At 54.5% G+C, this 26762-nt stretch overlaps 1 protein-coding gene across 19 annotated transcripts in view; it reads right to left on the bottom strand.

The window, feature by feature from the left end:
* MYO18A (myosin XVIIIA) overlaps window positions 1–26762 on the bottom strand; it is a 112694-nt gene that overhangs the window by 38331 nt on the left and 47601 nt on the right. For 3 of the 19 annotated variants that reach the window (XM_084749176.1, XM_084749177.1, XM_084749186.1), the window contains exons 3-17: window positions 13487–13630; window positions 11513–11600; window positions 11211–11317; window positions 10936–11112; window positions 10383–10596; window positions 10022–10164; window positions 9021–9121; window positions 8430–8493; window positions 8145–8289; window positions 4957–5127; window positions 4642–4732; window positions 4172–4364; window positions 3195–3281; window positions 590–731; window positions 330–489 (exon numbers count right to left, since the gene is read on the bottom strand). In XM_084749176.1, coding sequence (XP_084605302.1) covers window positions 330–489; window positions 590–731; window positions 3195–3281; window positions 4172–4364; window positions 4642–4732; window positions 4957–5127; window positions 8145–8289; window positions 8430–8493; window positions 9021–9121; window positions 10022–10164; window positions 10383–10596; window positions 10936–11112; window positions 11211–11317; window positions 11513–11600; window positions 13487–13630 — 2027 coding nt within the window. Of the gene's footprint in view, window positions 1–329; window positions 490–589; window positions 732–3194; window positions 3282–4171; window positions 4365–4641; window positions 4733–4956; window positions 5128–5742; window positions 5755–7738; window positions 7760–8144; window positions 8290–8429; window positions 8494–9020; window positions 9122–10021; window positions 10165–10382; window positions 10597–10935; window positions 11113–11210; window positions 11318–11512; window positions 11601–13486; window positions 13631–14851; window positions 14930–26762 lie in introns of those variants that run through there. The other 16 variants (XM_084749178.1, XM_084749181.1, XM_084749189.1 and 13 more) reach the window with 9 other exon arrangements.

Raw genomic sequence — 26762 nt, 5'->3', positions numbered from 1 at the left:
CCAAGGATAACCTTGAACTTCTGACTCCCTTGCTACTAGTTTCTGAGTGTTGAGGTTGTAGGTGTGTGCCACCAAGTCTGTTGACTGTGTTGTTTCTGCTTTCTCTGAAGAGTGTGAGGGTTGTCGTTCAGACTGCGACCCTCTCACCGTATGTCTCTCATCTCTATTTCTGCAGGCCATTCCTGTGTCCGACAAGCCCATGTGGCCTTGACTGTTGTCTCTCAGGGACTGGAGGCTTATCTGCCTTGCTGGTGATGGGACTCTGGCACATCACCAGAGGAAGGGAACCCAGAAAACAGTTGTGGGCACAGGGTATGAGATGGCCTTACTTCTGGGAATCCTGCAGGAGCCGGGGTGCGTTCTGGGTGGCTGGGTTCTGCTTGGTGTAGTTCAGCCAGCCGGCCACATTGTACTCTACCCAGTTGGTACCATGGCTGTGGCCCAGGAGAAAATGCCTTGGTTTGCTACTGCGTAGAAGTGGACTCTGGCCTGAGGGTACGTGAAACAAAGTTCAGAATTTCAGGGCACAGCTAGAGAGTGCCACCTGGCTTCTCCAAAGCAGAAGGGCTGTCCTCCAGGCACCACCCACCTTTTTTGTCACCTTCCTGGGGCCCGTAATAGGAGAAAAGACGGTCGAGGAGGGCATCCTCAGTGGCACCTGGCACCAGTGCCTCCTCTTCCAGGAGCCACAGTAGTCCCCTTGCCTCGTCAGCATGAGCCAGTGAGCGAACCTGTGGACCAAGGTAAAGATCCAGCTCAGCCACGTGGAGCTGTGCAAAAGGAGCAGCCCCCTCCCAGCCACACGCTGTTAACTGTTAACGGCTATAATCACATTTGCTTGAATTTGACGAGTGTGGCGCTGGCTGCTCACTGCTGACACCTCGTGGAAGACATGGGCATAGACGGGGGACGGGAAAGAGCTGAGAAAGAATGCTAAGAACCCACCACAAAGGCTTGCTGGGACTTTGGGTCCGAAGACTGAAGCGTCTTCTGATGTGCACCCATACTCAGAGCTTCTCCTCAATCCTCATCTCCCCAGAGAGCACGGGAGCAAGGCCAGCCCCATACTGCCCTCACTCTCCGGCCGACTCGGTGGGACAACCGACGTCTGTAAGTCTGTGCGCGGCCAAAGCTCAAGGGAGGCCTTTCGCCGCTTATTTATTTTGAATTGGGGTCTAACTGTGTGGAGCAGGGTGGCCTCAAACCCACAGAGGCCGATCTGACTCTACCTCCAGAGCGTTGGGATTAAAGGCGTGTGCCACCACACCCAAGCTTGAAAGAAGGCTCTTAATGAGCGATGGCTGTGGGGTTAACATTGGCCCTCACAGGAAGAACCCAGAGAGCGCCCAGACCACTGCTGGCCAAACCCCTGAGGCAGGTGACTCTATATGGAGGGAGTGGCTAACAGAAAAGCAGCGTGGGGGACAGCAGGATGTGTCCCCATCGGAAGGGAATGACTGACTGCCACTTATCCTGGAAAACCACGCAACTAGTGAGTGTTAGCAAATACTCATCCTCATCCTCCCTGCCCCCCCTCCCCTCATCCTCCCTGGCCCCCTGACCCCTGACCCTCACCCTCCCCGGCCCACCCACCCTCTCCTCTCCCTCTCACGTGTGTATACACGTGTATACACATGCATGTGGAGGGCAGAGGCTCTTGCTCAGCTTGTCACCACCTTATACACTGAACTTGTATAACTTGTGTAAGGTGGAGACAAATGGCCTGAATTTGCCTAGTCTGTCTGGCCAGCTCCCTGTCTCGTTCTCCTGAGAGAGTTCCCAACCTCCTCATCCTCACACAGAGCTACCCCCTGGCCTCTAAGCCTCTGGCTTCTTCAAGAGAGGGCGGAATTCTGCTTCCCAATATCCCATGGGGACCAAATAAACTAGGCTGTGGCTACATCTGGCCTGGAGGCGCCTTTGCTGTGTCTCTGCGTCTCCCTTGTCTTCCATAGGCAGGAAAAACTGCCCACACCCCATTCTTGCTTGGCTTTTAGAGCCTGGCAGACAAGAAAAATAAGCAAAGCGCTGTTTCCCCTCTCTTTGATCTGCTGCCTATGTCTTCTCCCCAGAGAAGGGAGTCGGGATGACTCCCGTAAGGCTGAGGACCAAGTGGGTGGTGACAGTAGCTGGAGATTGAGGGTAGAAAGGAGTGACACGGTAGGTGGCACTGAAGACCCGCTCCCCAGAACCATCAAACAGAAACCTAAGAGAGGATGGCTGGTTTGCAGCCTAACACATGTCTGCCCCCTGCTGCTCAGGAGATGCACGGACAACTTCCTCCCACCTGAAGCTGGCAAAGGCTCTCCAGGGAGGCCACCACGGGAGGCCAGGTGTCAGGAGTGGAGACACGGGCTTCCCCGCAGAGCCTCTGGGTACTGTAAGCCTTTGTTGCCCAAGCCTGTGCGAGCCCAGCAGGGCCCACAGCAGGGAAACAGGGAGAGCAGGCGTAGCAAAACCACCACTCTCCAAAAACCCTGTACAGCCTGCAAATCCCCAAGCTGAAGACGGATCACCAAACGCCAAGGACTCATTAGGGCAGCCAGTGCCCCAGGCAACAAGATGTCCAAGATACTGGCATAAAAGGTGACAGCTTGTCCCCAAGGTTGTGGGGTGAGGACTCACTCATATCCTGTCATTTCCCCCTTGGGGTATTTTTAAATTTGACACTGTTTTCCCTGTTTCAGGGTGCTGCTGCCTCCTTACCCAGGCCCTGGTAGACCGCATCTGTCTTCCCCTTGCAACAGGGAGAGGAAATGATTGTGTCCTCTGGATTTGGGTTCTCAGGCCCCCTCCCCTACTCCCCCAACACCCTACCCCCATCCGACCCCTACCCCCACAGCAGCAGCCATCGGGGCTTGGGGCAGGTACACTGAGGGCTCAGTCAGACTCAGGACAGGGTCAGAGCCTCAGGTAGCAAGAGAGAGAGGAGAGACATTTCCTTGTTTGGCTGGGGCTCTGGATTATGGCTCCCAACGGCACTAGGCAGGAGTGTGCCACCTTCCCAGCCAGACTGAATGCTGAAGGGGAGAGCGTGTGCCCTGTAGTTGTGCAGTGCATACTAGGAGGGCGTGACCCATCCTCAGCCCACAGTGGCGGCCCCAGCAGCAGCTCAGTTGGGAGGGCTCTATCTACCAGATGCGGAGGAGTGGGAAAGAGTCGAGGCTAGCCCAGGCTTCCCTGACATTCCATACCAGGGGCTGGTGGGAAGCCTGGTCCACAGCGGCCACGGAGTCATCTGTGGCTGGCTCCAAGTCATCAAATGCCAGTTCGATGTTCTCCTAGGAAAGAAGGTGCAACAGTAATGCCTAAGGGGCTACGAAGGGTGCGCACCCACGGGAGCGGGCTAGGAAGGGTGTGCACCCACAGGAGCAGGCTACAAAGGGCCGCTGGAGTCAGCAAACCCAAAGCCTCGTCTCTATGCAGGAGTCCCCCAAACTAGCTAAAAGGACAAACTGCTCATTACCTCCCAAGGTAATACTCAGTATTTCCTGACAGCTAAAATTCTCCTAATCTCTCTTTATACTAAAGCGCAGTCACACTCCGCTGCTATCCACATCCGTTGATCAGGCGACACAGAATAAGCCAGCCTTCTCTCCATTTCACACAATCATCCTTAAAAATCATGAAGACAAAGTCACATCCCTCCCTCTGGGGTCCTCTCTCATCCAAGGCAAATATCCTCATGTGCAGGAGGAAGAAATCCCAGGACTCACATACCAGAGACCTCTTTAAAGGGAAGGGCTCAACAGCTAGCCACCATCTTAGATTCTAAGAGACCTGGGACAGGGATCTGGGAGAAAAGGCACCCAGGCCCACCCTGAGGCGGGCGCTGCACTGTGGCAATTCAAAGACTGGAAAGGGGGTGGGGCTGGGGACGCATAAAGTGGCACTAAGGAGACCTCCCTGGGACGCTGAATATGCCTTCAGCTTCCTGGAGTACAGACTGTCCACAAAGAAAAGACACAGCAGCTAAGGGCCAGGACAAAAAAATCTCACTCCAGAAAAGAGAGAGGGCAGAAATGAGAAGGGGACGGGGAAGGTGGGGGGTGGGGTGGGGTGGGGGGGGGAGGTGCAGAGAGCTGAGAGTCAGTGTTGCACTTGTGCAGAGGCCCTGTCCGAAGGAGAGGTGGAGTAGGGCTCGGGTGACCTCCCGGCGACAGCTACCAACCTCCTTGTATCTCTCCAACTCCTGCAGGAAGGCACGCTCGTGGAACAGCCTCTGCAGCCTGTCCTGGGCGTAGTTGTGGCACAGCTCCTCAAAGGAGGCTCCCCGGGCTGACCCGCCCCACTCAGGGTTCTGGGAGCCTGGCGTATCCACAATCATCACGGAGCAGAGCGAGTGCTGGCTAGACTTGAGAGCCCTTAGCCGGGAAGAGCCTGGGGTCAGAGCTGGGCGGGGCACCACCACACAGTGGGCGGTCCCCACTTCTCCACTCCCCCACCCCCACCCCCGCATGTGGCCTACCCCTTTCCCTGCCCGCGTACTCCTCAGGGTCCTCACCTGGCTTACAGGGACAATGAGTCCTCTGCTGGTAGAGGACGGCCCTGCCTAAGCCACCACAGAAGTAAGCATCAACCGCACTTCTACTAAAGCAGAAAGGGGGGGGGGCGGGGCTCTGGGTTACACTCGGCACTTACCTGTTCACCAGGGAGATGAGGAGAGTAAAGAGCTCGCTGTAGAGGCCAGATGCCATGCCCTCTAAGCACTCCAGAGCACTCAGTTTGGTGCCTAGGGGGATGAGAGGAGCAGATGACCACGCTTGCTTCGTTCGCGGGGCCACCCCATCTGCCCAGGAATGCCTTCCACCCACAGTCAGCATGGAGTCCCGGGGCTGCCTCACCGGAAGCATCTGTTAACTCTGGTCATCCCCCCGCCCCCTCCACGACGGCAACAAGTCCCAGACAAGGCCTTCCAATCCCACGCCTCAGCCAAGGGGCCCCAGGGAACTGTACCCTCTCCCAGGCCGCTCTCCTCGGGGCCCTGGCGGAAGGAGGTGGACCGCTGCAGGGTGCCCCCTTTTAGCTGGTGCTTGAAGATAGCTGAGGAGAGTTCTTCCAAGCTGCAGCCCAGCAGGTATGCGGCCTTCTGGGCCCACTCGTGGCGGGCAAACTGCTTACGTCCAGCTGTGGGGTTGGGGAAAAAAAAAAAGGCCCAGCACTTTTGGTTCTCCTGAGGACAACTGAAGACCGCTGTGACTTTTGGTGCACCTTCACCCCATAGGATGGGGGAGTTGGCATCTTCCGGAGGCCAAAGACGGCCCTGCTAACACCACTTGAGCATGGCATGGGAACAGAATAGCCAGCAGCTGCCAGCTCTTCCCGAGTCCCTTAAAGGTGGAAAGAGGCCTGTCCTAAAAGAAACACTAATTCCACAGGCTGCCACTAGGGGGCACACAACCAGTTGCAAAATCCCTTGTATCCAGGGGCATCCAGCTTGAGCTGAGTGAGGACAGGGTCAGAGGATGAGGAGGCCCAGCCAGCAGGAGGACTGGAGCCCTATGTGTCTGCAGGGGTTTTAGCAAGAGACAGCAATTGTACCCGTCCTTTCTCTGGATACATTAAGATAGCCCCACCCCCAGCCCTACCCAAAGGGAGACCATGGACACCTTAATGGCTCAACTGTGGTGAGGCAACAGAGCCGCAGGAGAAAGGGAACAGCCCACACAGACATATGCGCCTGAGCCAACATGTGTCTAATCACAGCAATTAGGGAAAGCTAACAAGAAACAAGGTTTTTACCTTCAGCGGCTTCTGTAAGGCAAAGGACCAGCATGCAGCATGCAAAGAAAAACATCGTGTTAGCAAACAGTCATCAGCTGAGCCCGCCAGGCCCTCGGTGAGGGACTGTGGGAGGTAGGGGGTTTATGAAGATGAGCAGGCAAGACAGCATGATCGTATCTGGCTCTGAGATACAGAAGTGCACAGTCTCAGAGGAATGTGTTTGTGGATGTCATTAACTGACAGAAAGAGAGACCCACAGAAGATGTCCTGCTATACATATGGGTACACATGTATACTACACACACGCATGTGTGGGCACATGTACACACACACTACACATTACACACTATATACTACACATGCACCACACACCACACACACCATACACAGACACACACCATATACACACACACACCCTCACATCCACACCCCCACACATCCACACACACACCACACATCACACACACTGTACACACACCGCACACATATCACACACACACACACACACACTACACATGCCACACACACACCACACAGCACACACACTGCACACACACCGCACACATATCACACACACCACATACACACTACACATGCCACACACACATTACACACCGCACACACACCACACATCACACACACCGCACACACACACACCACACACACCGCACACACACATACCGCACACACACACCACACATCACACACACCGCACACACACACACACCACACACACCGCACACACACACACCGCACACACACACACCACACATCACACACACCGCACACACACACACATCACACACACCGCACACACACCACACATCACACACACCGCACACACACACCACACATCAAACACACCACACACACACCACACACACCGCACACACACACACATCACACACACCGCACACACACCACACATCACATACACCGCATACCACACACCACACATCAAACACACCGCACACACACCACACACACACACACATCACACACACCGCACACACACCACACATCACATACACCGCACACACACACCACACATCAAACACACCACACACACACCACACACACCGCACACACACCGCACACACACACACATCACATACACCGCACACCACACACACACACACATCACACACACCACACATCACACACACCACACACACCGCACACTACACACCACACATCACACACACCGCACACACATAATACACACCGCACACACGCACACCCCTGTGAAATACTAGAAACTGAGGAGAGAATGCAGCTACTTAACACTCCAGAGCGTCCCATCTGCAGTCACAATTGAGAAGGGTCGGAGGAAACCTGGGCCTGATTCCTCGGAGTGCAAGACCTTCTCTCAGGACACAGCCACACGCCCTCACACCCTCCTCCCCAACATCTGAAGATCCACCTCTGCAGCCCAGATACCCACTTGTTCCCTGCATGCACCACAGCCACCACCGACCGCTTCCCAACTCCTGCTAAGCAGCCCTCACATTCTCACATCTCCAAGAAGACAGCGCAAAAGCCAGGAGTGCTTTCGCAAGGCAGGAGGAAAGGGGTGAAGAGCTGCTACAACCATGGCCCTTCGGGGGCCATATCCAAGAAAGAGAACAGGTTGCGCCCCAGCCCTCCACAAGCATGGATCCCGAGTGCGGAAGCCCAGTCCACCCATCACCAGGTGCCTGCTGCCCCCTAGTGGCCGCCACTCTGACATGCAGGACAAAGAGCAGCAACTACCAGACCCGTGGGTGGGAAGATATGAGGAGGAAACTGGTCTCAGGAAGCCCCAGGTTCCGGGTGCAAAATGGGAAGGAAAAAAAAATCTGATATTTTATGGGGGGCTCTAAGGAGTCCCACAGCCATCAAGCTCCTCTTCCACCCTCAGCTCAGGGCTTCTCCTGAGACCAGTTCTCCGTGTCAGGAGTATGAGCCCAGAGCCCAGAAGCCCAGGGAAGCACCAGGACAGTCAAGCACGTCCCTACACCCCAAGGTCAGTTACCGGCTTGTTCCTCAAGGGCCTCTATCAGGAAGGGAATGAGAAGGAGAGTCACTCGTCGCCCCACTGCCCCGCGGGAGTACCCCTCCCATCCCTCAGCCCCACACCCCACACCCGAGCCACCCACTCACCCCTCACTGTGCTCTCTGCCTTGACAGCTAAGGCCCAGCCTCAGGCAATCGGGGCCAGAGATGTTTCTCTAGCCTGCCCTGATGCGGGACAGGGCACAAGTCCAAGTACGTGTGTGTGTGTGTGTGTGTGTGTGTGTGTGTGTGTGATTGAGGGAGGGGGCAGGAGGTGGAGGTTGTCAGTAACAACCTTCTGAGTATGGAGGACAAGAACAAACCGCACAAATGGGGAGGGACCTCCAAGGCATTCTGGGTAACGGGACGGGCTGCCCGTCCATTACCTTTGGTAGCTCCTGCAGCCCCCAGGTGGTAGATGGAAGCCAGGATGAGCCAGCAGGCCTTCTGTTCCTCAGGGGAGATGGCCAACACCTTCATGGCTGTCTGGAGTTTGCTGAACTGCTGAGCAGCCCTCTGCTTCTCCTCAGGCTGGAGGGCAGACAGAGATGCTGGCTCTCACCCTCAGCCGGCTTCCCTTCCAGCATTCCCCATCCCACTGCATCTCCTAGGGGTGCAGCACCAGGCTAGCCCCAGGCTGACCAACTCAGACCCCACGGGACGGCTCTCACCTTGGCCAGGGGCATGATGCCAAACACATTGTTCTCTGCCAAGTGGTTCAGGTGGAGCTCTGTCCTAGGAGTACAAATGCGGCATCGGCGTGAGGTTCGGTCCCTCTCAGGGGTGACTGTGCAGTCCATTTGCCTGTCACAACCCCCTCTCCCTCACCCACGGCCAGAACCCGGCCACAGAGGAGCGAGGAGCCTGCCTAAAGGGCACATCTGCTGCAGGGAAAAGAGCCGCCTGCTTGGCCTGGCGCAGGGAGCCAGTCGGAAGGCATTAGATGGAAGAACATGGTAGAAGCATCCGACATGCCGCGGCGGAGGGCCAGCTGGATGGTGCTGGAGAAGGCTCGCCTTTCAGACCAGCGCAGCTTTCGGCAGCTGTGCAACTGCATGCACGCCATCTACCACCTGCGTCCAGGTGCGCTCCTTTCCCGGACCCAGAGACCACTGAACACCGAGGGGCCAGGTGTGTCCCCTTCATACTGTATGACCCCAAGATTTAGAACCAAGTGATTCCTAAATGGCAAGACCTGAGTCTCTACCATCTCACCATCCCTAGGGCCCAGCTTGGAGCCAGCGCGCAGCGTCCCATCTCACCTGAGGGTGCCATCCCCACAGGCCAGCAGGTAGTAGAAGACGTTGAAAGTGGCCTCGCCGGCTGGGCGCCGGGCCACACGCAGCCTCTCCAAGAGCATCGTCTGTGGTGCAGCAGGAAGAAAGGTCACGGTCCTCCCACCCCTGACATCCAAGCCCAGGGGCCCCTGGGGTATCCTATTCCCAAGTGCTAACCACCTACCACCTCACTCCAAGATCAGAAAAGTAGCAGCCAGAGCCAGGCAAAAGAAAAAATGTCCCAGTTCCTGGAATTAGGGTGGGGGTAGGCACTACCATGGAAACAGCCCCTCCCCCCACCACCCAGAGTGATGGATGCTTATGGCAGAAAACTTCATTTACGGGATGGCAAGATGGCTTAGCAGACTAAAATGCTTGCCACTGAGCCTAACAAGTTGGACTTGATCCCCAGGACCCACGTGATGGAAGAAAATAACTGATTCTAATAATAAAAAAAAAAAAAAGAAAAAGAAAAAGAAAAGAAAGAAAAGAAAATAACTGATCCCCACACATGTGCCATGGTGTGCCGGTGTATGTGTATATACACAGACAGACAGACAGACAGACAGACAGACACACACACACACACACACACACACACACACACACACACACAAATATAAATGAATAAATGTAATTTTAAAAAAAAATTCTACTGAGCATGGGAGAAGATCGGTGTGCCTGGGCCTAACTTTATTGCCACGTGTTATAGCACTAACCTGGGAGAAGTCCTAAGTCCCTGACGTCTCAGAAAGTGGGCAGCACGGGGTGGGGTTCCCGGCAGCAGGATGGGGAGGGGGAGGGGTGATGGGCAAGCGGCCTGGAGGGCAGAGTGGGGCCAGCACAGGCCAGACCAGCCTATGATGTCATGGTCTCCATTGCATCAGGGCAGAATCCCAGGTTAATGGGACACCAGAGAGGATGACTCCCAGGGCATGAAACCATGGCTTCAGCTTTGCTCCCTGGGCCCAGGCAATGCCCGTTACCTGAATGGAGGCCGAGGCCACCTGGCCAGCTTGGTCAAAGTCCAGGGAGAGGATCTGGGAGAAGCGGGTGGCACTGCTGTTCATGATGGTCGGGCTGTTTCCAAAGGCTTCCAGGAGGGTGGACAGGGCCTGCCACTTCTCCACTGCAGAGCACAGGCCCAGGGAACATCAGGACAACCAGGGACAGCTTACCCCCCACAAGCCCCTGGCTCCAGGATGTCCCAGACAACAGCCGCCCAGAGACTGGGGTTGGGGAGTTCAAGGGGTGGGGGTGGGGAAGGGGCAACATCTAGGGGAGCCATTCTCCTTCCCCCACACCCTACACGACCCCATGTCTGTTTCCCCTGCTGCCCTGACTCACCAGAAAACACCTTGCTCCCGCTGGTGCCAGCGATGGTAGCCAGATACTGCACCAGATGCTGAAAGCTGGTGGTCTTGCCGCTGCCGCTGCTGCCCAGAAGGACAATGGACTGGTCCTGGCGGCTCATCAGCATTGCCCTATACGCAGTTTGGGCCACGGCGTAGATGTGGGGTGCCATGTCCTCCCTCCGACACCCCTTGAACATGTGCATTACCTTGAGCGGCAGAGGCACAGAGGGGAGAAGGAGGCCCTTAGAACTGAAGCCACCTAGTCCTAACCTCTAGGGCTTGCCTATCTCTGTAACGTCACTCTGCAGATGCCCAGGTATCTTGGGGGCGGGGGTGGGGGTGGGGGGTAGGGGTGGGGTGGGAGGTTGGGGAAGGCCAGGCATGGAAATGCAGATGCCCGTGGACTCTATTAGAGACTGCAGGATGGCCTTCTGTCTCCACCCTCTGACTCCTCTTCCCAAGGTCAACGGTGAGAGTCAACAGGGGCAGAAAAAGTCGGGTGGGGCGGGCGGGCAGGCAGGCAGGCGGGTCGGAGGGAGGCACACCTTCTCTGAATACACAGCAGGGGCCCCTCGGGGGCTGAGGACGAGCAGGCTGGGGCCGGCATAGGTGTGCAGCAGGCTAGCCCCATAGCGCTGGCGTAGTGTGTGCAGGGCGCTGGACTCGTTGAGATACACCAGGGAGGCGAGGTCTTCCAGGCGGTCACAGGAGGGAGCATTCGCCTAGGGAGACAATGAAGACGCAGCAGCTCCCGCCTCCATCCCGCGGGGGACAGGCCTGCCCTGCCTGCGTCCTCCCTCGCCAGCAGCCTCCTGCCAACCTTCTCTACATCCTCTTCGTCCACATCCAGGATGGCTCCATCGTGGTCTAGTTTGACACGCACCTTCCCCTCAGGTAGGCTGAGCTCCTCCGACTTGAGCTGGCTGGCTGCAGAGCAGGGACGGTTGGACTTGGGCCTGGGAAGTTCTACTACTCTCCTTAGACTTTCTTGGTCCTGGCTTCCTCCCCGGGTGGCTCACCGGCCTCTCCTTGCTTACTGCCAGGCCTCAGCCAGGAGTAGAGGCATCCCCCCCCTTTGTCAGCCCTGAGTCAAGCCCCAGCGTCTACACTCCAAAGACTCACCTAAGGAGAACCCATCCTTATGGACCAGCCACACCTTCTCCGTCTCATACCAGGCCTCCTCGGCGGCAATCTGCTCTTCCGTCCTGGCCTGTGGAGGGAAGGGAGGAATAGACAGGCATTGCTTTAAAAGATAGGGAGATGAGGACAACAGGAGTGGGGAAAAAAAAAAAACCAAAACCAAAAAAAAAACAGGGGAGGAAAGGGCTACAAGTTGAGGCGCTGGGCGCGTGGAAAACTTAGGTGGGAGACACGGGACACGGGAGTTTGAGAGGGGTCAGGAAGGGAGGGTAGGAAGCCAGGAGCTCTGAGGACAAAGACAATGACATCAGGGATTATACCAACTTTGAGGGTCCAGGGACACAGGGAGCTTTGTTGCCAACAGAGAACCAGCTGCAGGAAAGCAAGACACCAGGCTGCGCTAGTGCATCCTGCGTGGGAGCCCGTGAGAGCTGCACCCTGACTCACCCGAGCCCTGAACTCTATGTCTGGGACACAGTCACTTGTTCTTTCGTTCCAAAAGAAAGGCCTCCTCCCCTAAGCTGGGAAGAGCCATTTCCTGCACCCTAGGGGTCTGCATTACGGAGTAATAAGAGGCCCTAGGCTCTAGCCTAAAGATGTTCTGTGTGGGCGAGGGGATAGTGCCCTGCTCTTCCAAGTCACAGTCGACAGGGGCCTCTACTTGGAAGACGGTAGCCACACAAACCTAGTGGGCATGTTAACATCACATGAGGGCACAGGGCAGCACGGGCGAAGAGACAGCGCTGATATAGAAAGCACAGAAGTGGACATGAAAATGAAAAGGCTGGGAAGCCCCACCCCCCCCACCCCCCCACCAGGGCAGAGGTCACCAATCAAAATAGGCATTCATAGGCACTCTAATAATAACACTTGAATTAGGAAACCGTAGCACCAGAGGCACTGGGACATGGCTACCATAGTTTTCCAGCTCCTTGGCGGCATGTGGGCAAAATGTCAGCAATATCACAGCCCCCTGAGGGAGGCTGGCCACCCCAGAAGCAGACCAACCCTCAGGCTGGCACTGGCTCCAACACTCTCCCCAGCTGGCAACACCCTAGGTGTGTCCCTTTCTCATGAAACCCCAAAGTGAGGCGGAGACACCACCCTGTGACACTGAACCCTGAGTGAGGGACAGAAATGGCATGAACAGGTTAAGTAGAAATACTGAATAGTGTGAACAGGTTAAGTAGAAATACTGAATAGTCCGCGCCACGTGTCTTAGCTTTGAGAAGGAGGGAGGTCACTGGGCTGATCGGAGCAAAGCTGCCAGTGCAGAGGCAGGCAGATCGGATCGCTGAGAGTTTCAAGGCCAGTCTGGTCTATATAGTGAGGTTTAGAATAGCCAGGACTACACAGACTCTGTCGCAAAAGATAAGTCGCCAGTGGTTTGTATTTTATGTGCATTGGTGTTCTGCCTGCATGTATGTCTGTGTGAGGGTGTGGGGTCCCCAGGAACTGGAGTTACAGACAGTTGTGAGCTGCCATGTGGGTGCTGGGAACTGAACCTGGGTCCTTCAGAAGAGCAGCCAGTGCTCTTAACTGCTGAGCCATCTCTCCAGCGCATGTTTTGTGTTTTTCAAATCACGTGCAGCAAGTGAAACTTTGGTCCTGAGTGAGCATGTCTTAAGGCCATGTTTGAGTGATGTCACAGTGTCATGGCCTATGTGAGAGCAAGTGTCTCACACTGGCCAGGAGGTGGAGACAGAGGCCATCTTATCTTTAGGCTGGAGCTAAGGTGAGGAAGGAAGGTCTTTTTGGTTCTTTCCTACCCAGGGTGATCAGGACAGCAATTCCTGGGCTCCCGTGGCTGAGAGGCAAAGCTGGGCCACAGTGCTCCCTGAGGGCCACACGTGCTCCCTGGGGGCTACGGTGCTCCCCGGGGGCCACAGGTGCACCATCTCAGCTCCCCTGGCTCCCCTAACACAAAGTGGGAACCTGGAGGGAAAGAGGCCTTACACTCCAGCAGGAGGCCCGAGCACAGACGCCAACCCAGGTGCAAGGTGGGGATGCTGGGTTGTCACCGGTGAAAGCGGAGGGCTCCTGAGTGGGGCAGGAGCACCCTACCTGGCTGTGGGCAGGAGAGACGGCCTCGGGGTCCAGCTACCAGCAGCAAGCAAAGAGAAAGAGAGAGAAAGGTGAAGACAGGTAGAGACTACTGCAGGTGCCCTCCAAAGAGCCCCCCAAGACCAGTGAGCCAGCACTTGCCCAGGACTGGGGTAGGCAAAGTGGGGAGAGGCTCTTGTTATCATCAGACCTAGGGAAGGAAAGCTCTTGCGGGGCATTCCTTGCGGCACACAAGCGTCTGTCCTCACTCTGTCTTCAGCCAGTCTCTCCTGATTAGACTCCCTCCTCCGTGGCCATGGAGGGTCAGGCCACCTCACAACACCCAAGGATGGGGCCCCCTGGGATCCTCCAGCTTCCCCCCTCCCCAGGGCACCAGCCTCCCTATGGCTAACTAGACATCAAAATAATGCTGTCCCGTCTCTCTAAAAAGACGCCCTAGGGTGCCACTTCCCAAGCCAAGGGCTACATTTCAGAGCTAGTACAAGGGAACTGACAGGCTAAGTCTCAGACGGCTTCCTCAACCCCCACTGCACCACATGGCAAAACAGAGGTGTCATTTCACCCAGTTCCAACCATCGGGCTACCTGTCACCTGCCCAACCCTTGAGCCGGCCTTGACCCCTACATTACAGTCTGGCTACTTAAAGCCCTCCAAAGCCTTTCTGGCGAAAATGAGAACCAGGCAAGCCTTGGGCACTGCTCATTAGAAATGAGAAAGGAGCCGGGCAGTGGTGGCGCACGCCTTTAATCCCAGCAATTGGGAGTCAGAGGCAGGAGGAGATTCCTGTGAGTTCGAGGCTAGCTTGGTCTACAAAGAGAGTTCCAAGACAGCTAGAGCAGTTACACAGAGAAACCCTGTCTCGGGGAGGAAAAAAAAGGTTACTATCCACATGGGTCTAAACACCAGGCATCAAAACCGACTCCTGCCTTGTCATACACCAGGCCCTAACACTAATGAGTGTCCTCAAAGTAGGAGACCAGGGCTGGAGAAGGGGACTAGATCTCAGCCATGAAGGGCCCCCTCCATGGACCAGGTACTAGTCTGTCTAGACTGTCAGTGAGGGCTCATGGACAGCCATGGGGTTCCTTTCCACACACACACACACACACACACACACACACACACACACACACACACACACACACACACACACATACACACACACTGGCGCGCACCCACGCACACAGCCCAGCCACCAGCCTTGGGAAGAAGAGGGCCAGGGATTGGGAACCCCACACACGAGACAGGTGGCATTACAGAAGCTGTGAAGATCCTCTCAAGTCGCTGGTGTGCATCCTCTGGGGGACTCAGCCGGACCTCAGGGTCAGCTCCTGCCTAAAGGTTAAACCACTATTAGTCCTGGCCCAGGGTTCAGCCGGGGCACCACACGCCAAGCTCTCAGCCCAGGAAGCTACTGGGATCCAGCGCAGAAGTGGAGCAGGGTCAGGGAGGCAAGCCAAAGCGCTAATCTGAGGTTTGAAACTATATGACAGGAGAAAGGAACAGGTAGGTGCCTGTGAGGCTCACCGCTCTAACAGTCGTAAGCTCTAAATGACCGTTACCCACACATGTCCCATTCACTCCTGTCCCAGGATGAACAAGGGATGAAAACCAGGTCAAGACACGTCTCAGCCCCCAACTCCGCCTTAGTGCAAACAGAGAGTACAGAGAGCCGGAGGGAGAAGGCAACGGCCCAGGATAGGCATGGGCCACTTGCTGGCTCCTACAGTTTCCCCAAGGGACAGAAGTTCAGCTCGTACCCTGACCATTGGGCCAGGAAGCCCCTGCCAACTCTTCCCGAGGTGAGGAAGGGTGGCAGCTGGCTTTCCTCTACATCCTGCAATACCCAGGAAGAGTAGCTACCAAGAGGAAGTACCCAGTAAGCGCCTCAAGGCCCCTCAGGCTGCTGCCCTGGCATCCACCTCACTCCTCGCTAGCTACAGGAAACCTGAGGCAGCTCAGGAAAAGCCATGTGGGAGTTAATGCCGACCCCCCCACGCCGGGGAACAGGACTTCCCAAGTGTCCTGTGGCCAGACTGGATGTTCAGGCCAGGCCTGAGGAAAGCAGTGATGGCACTGAGAAATGTCATCAACATCGCTGTCAGTCCTTACCATTGTGGGGACCTGGTGCCAGGGAACAGGCTTGGCACATAACCTGCACCAGATCTAATCCATGTATTGCCTCTTGTTTGTAACTCAAAATCCAAAGACTCCCCCAAACAAAGGCGTTCTCTTAATTATTTTGGCGGCAAAATCTGCTGGTCCTTTTATCCTCCTGCAGGGAGCATATTCATGAGTCCGCTTTGGACATAGTCACACACGTTTGCTGCAGGCGGCTGCTTGCACGTATGCCATAAAACACACCAAAACAAAACAAAAAAAACAAAAAGAGCCGGCCCTGGTGGCGCACGCCTTTAATCCCAGCACTTGGAAGGCAGATGCAGGAGGATAACTGAGAGTTCAAGGCCAGCCTGGTCTACAAAGTGAGTCCAGGATAGTCAAGGCTACACAGAGAAACACTGTCTTGAAAAACCAAAAAATAAACAACAAGAAAAAAGCACTAAAAAAAAAAATTAATTCCCAGTACTTAAGACTTCACAGAAGAGACTACTAAGGACCCGCATTAAAAATGCCACTTTCCAGACAGCATTAAAAACTCCCACTTGCCAGACAGGCCCTTAGTGATGGACCTTACTGAAGTGTCACAGGGGTGTGGATGTGAGCCTGGGCCACCTGACTTAAGAAAACTGTTTCTACCTTGCAGTCTTCTGCCAAGACTCTTTAGCTTTAGATATGGTGGGTCAAGCTGGCTCTGTATAGCTAGAGACCAGGTCTTTTTTTTTAACATTAAAAAAAAAGATTTACTTATTATTTATACAGTATTATGCCTGCATGTGTGATGTATGCCCAGAAGAGGGCACCAGATCTCACTACAGATGGTCATGAGCCACCATATGGTTGTGGGAATTGAACTCAGGACCTCCGGAAGAACAGCTCTTAACCTCAGAGCCATCTCTTCGGCCTCTACAGACCGGGTCTTGACTTTTATGGAAAGGCCTACACCATGCTGGTTAGCAGTGCCCATCTCAGCAACCAAACCAGAGCCCAGGCCATCACTCGTTCTGACACAAGGTTAATAAATAAGAGTCATGCAGCCCATGCCACGGGTGGGCACGTGACCCTGGGGCCAGCTTTGATCATGCGAAGCCCTTTTAGGTTTAAGGAAGCCACCGTGAGGGTGCTAAGCCCTCAAGTGAGGGACAGGAGAGGTTAATGGCACACTTGGGTGGGTACCTCCTGCTGCACACCAGAGGCTGGTGGTGACTTGGGCTGCTGTTCTCCAGAGGAGTTCAACTTGGGGCCAGCCAAGTTTGGTTCAGCCAGTTCTTGTGCCGGGGCTGGGGAGCACTGTTTATTTGAGGTTTCAGGCTTGGCTGGGGATCCTGCTTTCTTTGGGGAGTCCACCATGTCTGGAGAGCCTGGTTTTCCAGAGGGGGCTGGCTCCTGGCTGGGGGCCTTCTCTCCTTTCCCAGGAGGCTGCTTGCTGCGGGACTTGTGGTCCTTGCCCCGGCCCCGAGACATCAGGCTGCGTAGGCCCACAGAGAGCTCATCCTTGGCTGCCTCTTTCTTTGCTTCAGGCTTTGATGGAGCCGGAGGAGGAGGAGGAGGAGGCGGTGGTGGTGGGGACTTGGGACCAGAGGCTGTCTTTTCTCCCTTCTTGCCTCGAGCCGGGTGCTCAGGGGACTTGGCTCCTCGGCCTGGAGGCTCCTTGGCATTCCCAGGCTCCTCACCAGGCAGCACCTTGCTCACCACCTTCCTCACTGCATTTGCCACCCGCTTCCGGGACAGACCCTGAGCCTCCTCGTTTGGGCCTTCGGCTGAGGCAGCGCCTAGGCCATTCATAGTGAGCGTGGGTTCAGGGCTGTTGGCTCTCTGGGAAGTCTCTGAGGGTACCGGGCTGATGGCAGGCTGAGGGCTCCTAGGTGGACCACTGCTGTCCTTAGAGCTGCCCTCTAGCTATAGTCACATAAATACAGGTAGACATGAGTAGCCACCCCACGTACCTACCCAAGTCATGCATACAGGATGTAAAGGGGTGTGGCCTCAGGCCCCAAGACAGATCTTCCATTCACCCACCAAACAACACACAGATCCAAAAGCTCCCTTCTCCGTGCCTCACCGCCTTCTAGAGTCTAGACAGCCAGACAGACCAAGCGCATCAAAAAGCTTGGCTTCTCTTTCTTACAAAGCACCCCGCTACCCACCCCTAGGAGGTGTGAAGGCAAAGTAAAGACACCAACACAAAGGGCCCCAAATCCCACGTCCCACGAGCACCCTAAAATCACTGTTATTAAGTCAGGGTTGCAGCCAAGACACAATCCACCCCCCCCCCATGCCCTCCTGGCCGGTGAGGGGGTCAAGCAGGCCTATCTCCTCCCCGGGGACTTCCTGCCTTGTCATTCCTACTTCTTCATTATTCTGTTCTCTAGGCAATCAGACCCACAGCCTTACCATGCCCAAAGAAAAAATCAACAAGGTACTCCTCCTGAGTCAAGCTTCTCCTCCAAGCCAGCTCCTCTGGTCTGCAGCCACTGTCTCCCCTTCGCCTACACTCTCAAGAGCTGCAGAGAGCCAAGGCTGGCATTGCTTCCCTTCTGCAAACTTCCCACGGGCTTAAGAGACTCCTACCTCCCAGAGGGCGTGTGTGGAATAATGGGAGGAAGGGGAGGCAACTCAGGACCACGAAGGGTTAATTAAGCATTCCAGTAGCCAAAGCTAGACCCACTGGAAAGCAGGGTCCAGGCTCAGCTGGGTGGGTGCCAGCCTCTGGGCACTCAGAAGTTGCCTGGTGTGTCAGCACTTCTAGGGTACCCACTCCCTCACTGATGCTCTGCCAGGAACCACATGAGGAGGGCCACGTTGGCTAATGGCAGGGCAGAGTTTCCTGCAAATCTAGCCACACTGCCTTGGGAGACAAGGTCAATTTGGGAGCTGACCAGAAAATGACTTTGCTAACTCGCTGAGCTGGATAGCTCAGTCCTCAATCCCCCCAGAGCAACTGTGCTTCTAGATCTCACTGTTTCAAAGGTCTGGCTGCCATGCCTGTTTACAGGCTCGCAGATGACAGACCTGCCACATGCACAGGACACTGCCCTCTGCTCTACAGGGGTTCTGCAGCAGGGGTGAAGAGGGAGGGCTGGACAGTGGCTCTCCTTCAGCTTCTTAGGCCAAGAGTGTATTCAGCGGCATGTCAGGGCACGGTGGCACTGACCATAGCCCCAACTGCCACATCTTTCTGCCTTCTGGTTCCTGGCTTCCCTCCCATCCCCCACGGGTGAAGATGAGCACATGGTAGTAGTTGCTAATGCATGCATAGTGTTTTGCTTGCTAGACAATCTCCTAAGCACTTTACATGTTATAAGAGGGGGTGGGGTGGGGGTGGGGTGGGGAACATGGGCTACTCTGAGGCCCCTTCCTCACATATCTCAAACACATCCCTTTGAAGTCACAGGTTAGCCTTGGCCTTCCAGGATCGTTTGCAGTTCCAAGGAAGCCATATGCCTGGCTAATCAATTATCCGAGGAAGTGGGAAGCTAGGACAGCTGCCATTTGGGGTAAGGAAGCATGGTTTTTGTACTCTAGTTTACCCAACCTGGCCCAACCTGGCAAACTGCACCGTCTCTTGGACACATCTCTGGAACCGCTGCTCACCCTGTAAGAGCCCAGCTTTATTCAGGGTCTCTGTCCCAAGGAGATAGGGACTGGGGACATTGGGCAGCTGTGGGCAGCCTTCACATTGTGCACAAGGCAGCTGAGGGGTGGGGTGGGGTGGGGTGGAGCAGAAGCAGCAGCAGCAGCTGCCATGAGTCCCTCTGTGCCCTTGTCTTGGGCCACCCAGCGCCGGCTGAAGAACCCAACAGCTGAGCTCTCACTTGGTCGGCTCTCCCTGACCTGAGTGTTTACCCACCCAAGCACTGCAAGCCTCAAAGGGTTCAAGAAACCAAAGCTGAAGGCAGTCAACTAAATGGGGCTGTGGGGACCCCAAAGCACCTTGGCTCCCCTCCCCAGTCCCCAGTTCCTACACCTAAAGTGATGCCACACACACTGCACTTTCCACCCCATTACTGACATCCCCTGTAACTATACTGGCAACACTGAAAGGGACAAGGCCAACCCACACCCATACGCGCGCGCGCGCGCACACACACACACACACACACACATCTCAGGGAAGCACTTACAGCCCCTTCCTCTTTTCCCGGAGGGCCAGGTTTTGACACACTTTTGTCCTCCTCTTTAACCTGAGGGAGCAGACAGAGAAGTCACTGGCAAGTCAAAGCTGGGAGAAAAGATCAAGGGGCCTTTCTCTCCCTGAGAAGCTGAGTGGTGCTGGAGCGGGGGTCTGAGCATGACACCTCTTTTCCTGCGGTCTAAACTGCCCAGAGACAGTGTTTTAAGAACCAAGAGTCTCTATGAAAGTAAAGATCCAAGGACACTGGGGGGTGGGGGTGGGGTGGGGGCAGAAACCAGTCCACTGGGGCTGTCAGAAGTTCGCAACATCATGGTCTCAGGGTTACAAAACTGACAGCCATGCAGATGTGGGGGGAGGAACCCCAAAGTAAAGTGAGATATGGAGGAGAGAGACGCGTGTGACTGGGGTCGGGGTTTGTGTTCCAGCCGGAGCCAGGAGCCTGAGTCAGACAGGAGGTCCAGAGCCAGGGGAGGCAGCAGCCACCGTAGCTATCTGGGAAAGGGCTGGGGCTGTAGATGCTTTGAAGGCTCTTCCGGCTCAGACACTGACTGGGAATGGGCTTCAGGAAAGGCTCCTGTAGCACCTCAGCATCTCTCCCTCCGTGCAGTCCCAGGAAATTCAGTGTCCCTTCTTTCCCCCAGGCAACCAGCTCCGTTCCTAAGCCCCCAGCACCCTCAGCATGCCTTTCTTTCCCTGCATAATGGGAAGACAGGCGCCCAGGAAGAAGCCTTGATTTCTAATGGAAGATATTCTTAGCAACATCCAAAATCAATTATCCAATAAGGAAGTGGGGCTGTTCATTTTCAACCAGGGTCCATGATCAATGCTGAGCTCCCATTAGCAGTGCCTGGACACTGCCCAGCGTGATGGGTACATTGGAGCTACATCTTGTCTCCAAAGCATATTCAGGGGTCACTTAGTTCTCACGGACATGGACAAGGTGAGGGGAACGATGGCAAAACAGCGGAAAACCTTCCTACTTCAGAAACTGGGGTCTGGCCCGGCCCAGTGGCGCACAGCTGTAATCCCAGCACTCAGGGAGGCAAAGGCAGGCGGATCTCTGTGAGTTCGAGGCCAGCCTGGTCTACAAAGTGAGTCCAGAACAGCCAAGGCTACACAGAGAAACCCTGTCTCAAAACAAAAAAAAAACAACAATAACAAAAAACAATAAAACAAAAACAGAAACTGGGGTCTGTGCAGAGAATGGGGTGGGGGGGGTGGATAGAGAGGATACATGCAGGGGGGCCAGGTCAGTGCCTGTGTCCTCCCCACCAAGGGCCATCACCCCTCCCCACAGGGATCACACCATGCGTTAGCCCCTAGGCACACAGGTTAGTGGAAAGCAAGTATTCCCAAACCACAGACACTCTCATTAGTGCACATGGTGCTGTTAGCTTGCTTCAGATATGGCCTAGATTCTAAGTTCACTCTGAGTCCCACACCAGCTCCAAACCTCTCCTTTCTCCAGTAGCTTGTGTTTGGGGTCCCAAATGGCTGTCCAAGGAGAGGCACTGGAAACCCTGGTTGCCGGGGGCGCCCCCCTCCCCACCTCCCCGCCCTGGGACACTGGGCTCTGGTATGAGCTCAGGTCTGGATTTAGCCTCAGGCTGACTCACGCCCTGCCCCCCCCCCCAAAGGTTCTGGTTGCTGTAGGTCATTGTCCAGCCAGAGACTGTGCTTATGCACAAAGGCATGCCCAAGTCTGCCACAGCCTAAATTACTCTCTGGACCCAGATGCCAACTGGCCTGACATCCCCCAGTCGCAGTTCTTTTTTTCGTCTACCCACCTCATTGCCCAGACTCAGGGAATCTGAGTTCCAATGGCATCAGGGCTGAGCCTTCCCCCAGAAGCCCAGGGTCCCAGGGGTGAGTCTGAATTACAGGCTGTGGAGTGGGGGGGGGGCAGTGCTCAGGGATTAACTTGGAGGGGCACCATGGGCACAAAAGGCGGCTCATCTTACCAGAGGTGGGGCTCAGGGAGGAGAGTGACTCAGCACAGAAGACCATCAAGATAGAAAAGTGCTCCCCAGCCACTGGCCACTCTCCCTGCGCCCCCCCCAAGTGCACGCACATGCCCCAATCCGTCACTAGCTTCCCCATGCTAAGCACATAAGAGAAGCGAGGTTTTGAAATCCAACTTCCCTTTTGCTCCCAGAAGGCAAATCGCGATGAAAAGGCCATAGTGCTTGAAGGCAGCCCGCACCCTGAGTCACAGAAGAAACAGGGGCAGAGCCTCTCAGGGGCTCCAAGTCTTCCTAACTGCCAGGACCCGCTGCGACAAACACTGTGGGTAACAAGAGCAAAGTGGGACAGAAGGAAGAGGAGGAGAGGTCACAAAACCCAGGTCACAGTGGGGGTGAGTAACGTCCTGTTGGAAACAAACAAAGGCAAGATGGGTATAGGACAGAGATCCCAGGCTAACCCAGGAAGTTGTGTCCTCAAGTAAGCTACTTTACCCCTCTGGGCCTGTCTGGAGAGTTAGGGGCTGGGCCGGTCCGGATAATGAATAAAGGCACCATTAAACCCAGTACTGTAGGAGTCAGGGACACTAGGCAAGCTGCCTCAGGACCCCAGCACCTCTGCCTTCCACCTGCAGGCAGGAACAGGAGGTCTGTGGAACAGCAAAGCTTTCCTATCTGCTGGCCCTAGGCACCGGCATCCGCCCTTGCCCAGGAGCGCCTTCGCCTGAGCACCACTGGATTCTACAGAACTGAAGTGTTGCGCTGTTCCTACAACTGACTGTGATAAATAAACGGTTAGAAATTAGTGTTGGTAGCTGGGTGGTGGTGGGCGCACGCCTTTAATCCCAGCACTCGGGAGGCTGAGGCAGGCGGATTGCTGTGAGTTTGAGGCCAGCCTGGTCTACAAAGCGAGTCCAGGACAGTCAAGACTACACAGAGAAACCCTGTCTCAGAAAGAGAGAGAGGGGGGGGGGGAATTAGTTTGAAATGCTGGGGATGGCACCTCGGGTGTCACACATACTAGGCACCCTCCACCTAAGAGCTATACCCTAGCCCTGTTTATAATCGGCTCCATTGACGTCTGTCTTACTAATCAGTTAATATGCTACAGGCTTTAAATTTGTTTAGTTAATTCATTTGCCCTTTGAACTGGTGTCTGAGTTTTCCTGTTGTCTAAGGCAGCCCCACGTGATCCAGAGGGACACTGGCCACTTAGACATCTGGTTTACCCTCTGCACCAGCTGCTCTGGGAGCATCACTGGCATGTGATACTCCCCCCATGTCAGTGATGCTCCCTCCATGTCAGTGATGCTCCCCCCATGTCAGTGATACTCCCCCCATGTCAGTGATGCTCCTCCCATGTCAGTGATGCTCCCCCCATGTCAGTGATGCTCCCCCCATGTCAGTGATGCTCCCCCCATGTCAGTGATGCTCCCCCCATGTCAGTGATGCTCCCCCCATGTCAGTGATGCTCCCCCATGTCAGTGATGCTCCCCCCATGTCAGTGATGCTCCCCCCATGTCAGTGATGCTCCCCCCATGTCAGTGATGCTCCCCCCATGTCAGTGATACTCCCCCCATGTCAGTGATGCTCCCCCCATGTCAGTGATACTCCCCCCATGTCAGTGATGCTCCCCCCATGTCAGTGATACTCCCCCCATGTCAGTGATGCTCCCCCCATGTCAGTGATGCTCCCCCCATGTCAGTGATACTCCCCCCATGTCAGTGATGCTCCCCCCATGTCAGTGATACTCCCCCCATGTCAGTGATACTCCCCCCATGTCAGTGATGCTCCCCCCATGTCAGTGATACTCCCCCCATGTCAGTGATGCTCCCCCCATGTCAGTGATGCTCCCCCCATGTCAGTGATGCTCCCCCAGAGGAACTTGCCTTGTGCCTTGGGAGAGAACTGCCTGAGTCTCTCCTCTCTCTTCCTTAGAGCTGCCTGGGACCAGGAGCAGGCCCTGTCTACACGATATGGAACAGAGAAGGAACCCCGGCCCCAGGGCTGATGGCCTCTGTAACAGTGACTCCGATGTAAAAATCACTTTTCTCCTAGAACTAGAGACTTGCTGTAGAGCAAGGATTCCCAGTGAGAAGGACCCTTGTCCCTGACAGACACATTTCTGCTCCAGCAATTTCAGCCATTTCCAACATTAATTACTGAGTATGGAAAGCCCAGACTGAGATGAACCATATACAAGGTATTTAACATAAATATCCTTATTTATTCTTTCTTTCCTCCTTTCATCCATCCATTCATTGTTCCAATCATTTATTTGTGTGTGGGTGTACTCCCCCATGCAGAAAGGCGTGGAGGCCAGAGGTTAACATCAGGATGTCTTTCTCAACCACGTCTCCACCTTATATCTTTTAATTTGATTAATTAATTAATTAATTTACTTAGATTTTTTTTTTTTGAGATAGGGTTTCGCTCGAACTCACTCTGTAGACCAGGCTGGCCTCGAATTCACAGAGATCGACCTGCCTCTGCCTCCCGAGTGGAGTGCTGGGATTAAAAAGTCGTGCGCGCCGGGCGGTGGTGGCGCACGCCTTTAATCCCAGCACTCGGGAGGCAGAGGCAGGCGGATCGCTGTGAGTTCGAGGCCAGCCTGGTCTACAAAGTGAGTTCAGGACAGCCAAGGCTACACAGAGAGACTCTGTCTCGAAAAACCAAAAAAAAAAAAAAAAAAAAAAAGTCGTGCGCCACCATGCCCGGCCTTAATCCGGATTTCTAGGAATCATTATCTCCATTTCACTAATGAGGAAAAGGAATCTTGAAAGCGATTATGTCACTAAGATAATATATAACGGGACATGGATAGATTAGTTGTATTGGTTTTCTTGGGGCCGGGGGCGGGCGGGAGTTGTTTTGTTTTGAGACAGGATCTGGCATTTCCAAAACCTGCCTCAGCTCACTGTCAGCCAAGGATGATGACCTTGAACCCTGGATCTTCCTCCCTCCACCTTCTCTGTGGAACTTGTATTTAAACTAAAGTTGGTCCAACTCTAAGGTCTATCCTGCCACCTCCTCTTCCTCAGGGTCGAGCTCCAAGAGATCGGACTCACACCAAGGCACGAGCTGACGGTGCAGCCTGCATTAGTGTCCAGTTTTTCCAAACTGAGTTTCTTAGCTTGCAAAAGGGAGACTCGGGTATAACCCCATCATCACCTTCTAAAAGCCCTGGCCATCTCTCTCCCTGTGTTACTTCTGACCTCTGCCCTTGGAAGAAAGGCAAGGAAAGCAACACTCCCGAGAGTCACCTCATACTTCCGCCCTCCTCATAGCAACCCACTTTACAGAGAAGGAAAAGAGAGAGAGAGTTGCTGTGAGAGGCTCCCAGCTAGTAAGTGGCAGAGCTGGCACTCACAGCCAGGAGAGGTCTTGGTCACTATGCCATTCCCTGGCTGGGATTTCCTCCTGGCCAGGACTGTCTCTTACGCATCATACAAGTGTTTGTCACATGACAATGCTGGGAACGGGCGGGGGGAGGGCAGGGTTCTTGGCCCAAAGCTCAGTCCCATCTGTCTCTTTCCCCCCAAATACTCTACAGACAGTAAGTTTTGTCCATCCTGACTCTCAGAGATGGGACACAAACGAGAGAGGTGAAATCTCCAAACTTAGCAACAATAAATAGATAGCAAACTCGGAGCCCTGGGACCGGGATGAGGGAGGAAGGGAGGGACGTGCTGAGAATGTATCCTCTCTGGCCTAGCCAGCCCAGCTGCAGGAGTGTATGCCCAATGAGCTGGCATCAAGGAACAAGGAGTAAAAGAAAAGCCAGAAGTTCATGCGAGTGTGTGTGTGTGGTTTTTTTTTCCATAGATGCACGATACACAACAGCCAAACTGCAAACAACCCAAGGGACTAAATTCAAAGATGGTTAGGTAAACAATGGCTCCAGCCCAACACATGGCTATGCTGCCGTTTAAACCGACAAAGATGTGGACAATGAAACCATATGGAAAATCCCTCACAAAATGACATCAACCGAAGAGAAGGAGAACATAAATCGCATGCAAATGGTGATCATAATAACTTTGTAAATGGTGTGAATTAGACACAATAGACATACTTGCTGTTTATTTTGCTGCGCAGTTGTTACTTACCGCTTGGTTTTATTGTAAAGATAACTAAATAGTCAATAAAAAAAGAAAAAAGAAAAGAAAAGGAGATAATAGCTACAAGCATTTGTTTTCAGAGGAGAAATCTGCTGAAAGACTGTCTACCCTCAGCCCCGAAGACGCCTGTCACCCAGGAAGACAAGGCTGAGTTTTACCCTTGCAGGTGCCAGCACCCACCACCCTCCCTTAGCCACCACAATCCACTCTGTTAAGGGGAACTCAGGCTGCCGTGATGGCTCAGAGGTTAAGAGCACTGGCTATTCTACCAGAGGACTTGGGTTCAATTCCCAGCATCCACATGGCAGCTCACAACTGTTTGTAACTCCTGTTCCAGGGAATCTGGCACTCACACAGATGTACATGCAGGCAAAACACCAATGCACATAAAAATAAATGAATCTAGCCTGGTGTGGTAGCACACACCTTTAATCCCAGCACTCCGGGAGGCAGAGGCAGGCAAATTGCTGTGAGTTCGAGGCTAGCCTGGTCTAGAAAGTGAGTCTAGGACAGCCACGGCTACACAGAGAAACCTTGTCTCGAAAAACCAAAAATAAATAAATAAATAAATAAATAAATAAATAAATCTTTAAAAGAAAGAAAGAGGGAGGAAATGGGAAAGGAGGGATGGAGGGAGGAAGGGAATCAAAGCCACTGGGCAGGAATGCACACCCTGAAAGGCGTGTCTAAGCCAGACATCCAAGTCCCAAGAGCAGCAAGTACCTCCAAGAGAGACTGTGTCTAGAGGGGACCAAACCGCGATCAGTGGCCAAGGTAAGTTTCCAGCCTGTCGCCCTGTGCCAGCCTTGGCTATGTTCTTCCGTCTCATCCTG

This window comes from Acomys minous, assembly GCF_964271855.1.
Source record: "Acomys minous genome assembly, chromosome: 12".
Taxonomy (NCBI): domain Eukaryota; kingdom Metazoa; phylum Chordata; class Mammalia; order Rodentia; family Muridae; genus Acomys; species Acomys minous.
This window is presented reverse-complemented; position numbering and strand designations above follow the sequence as displayed.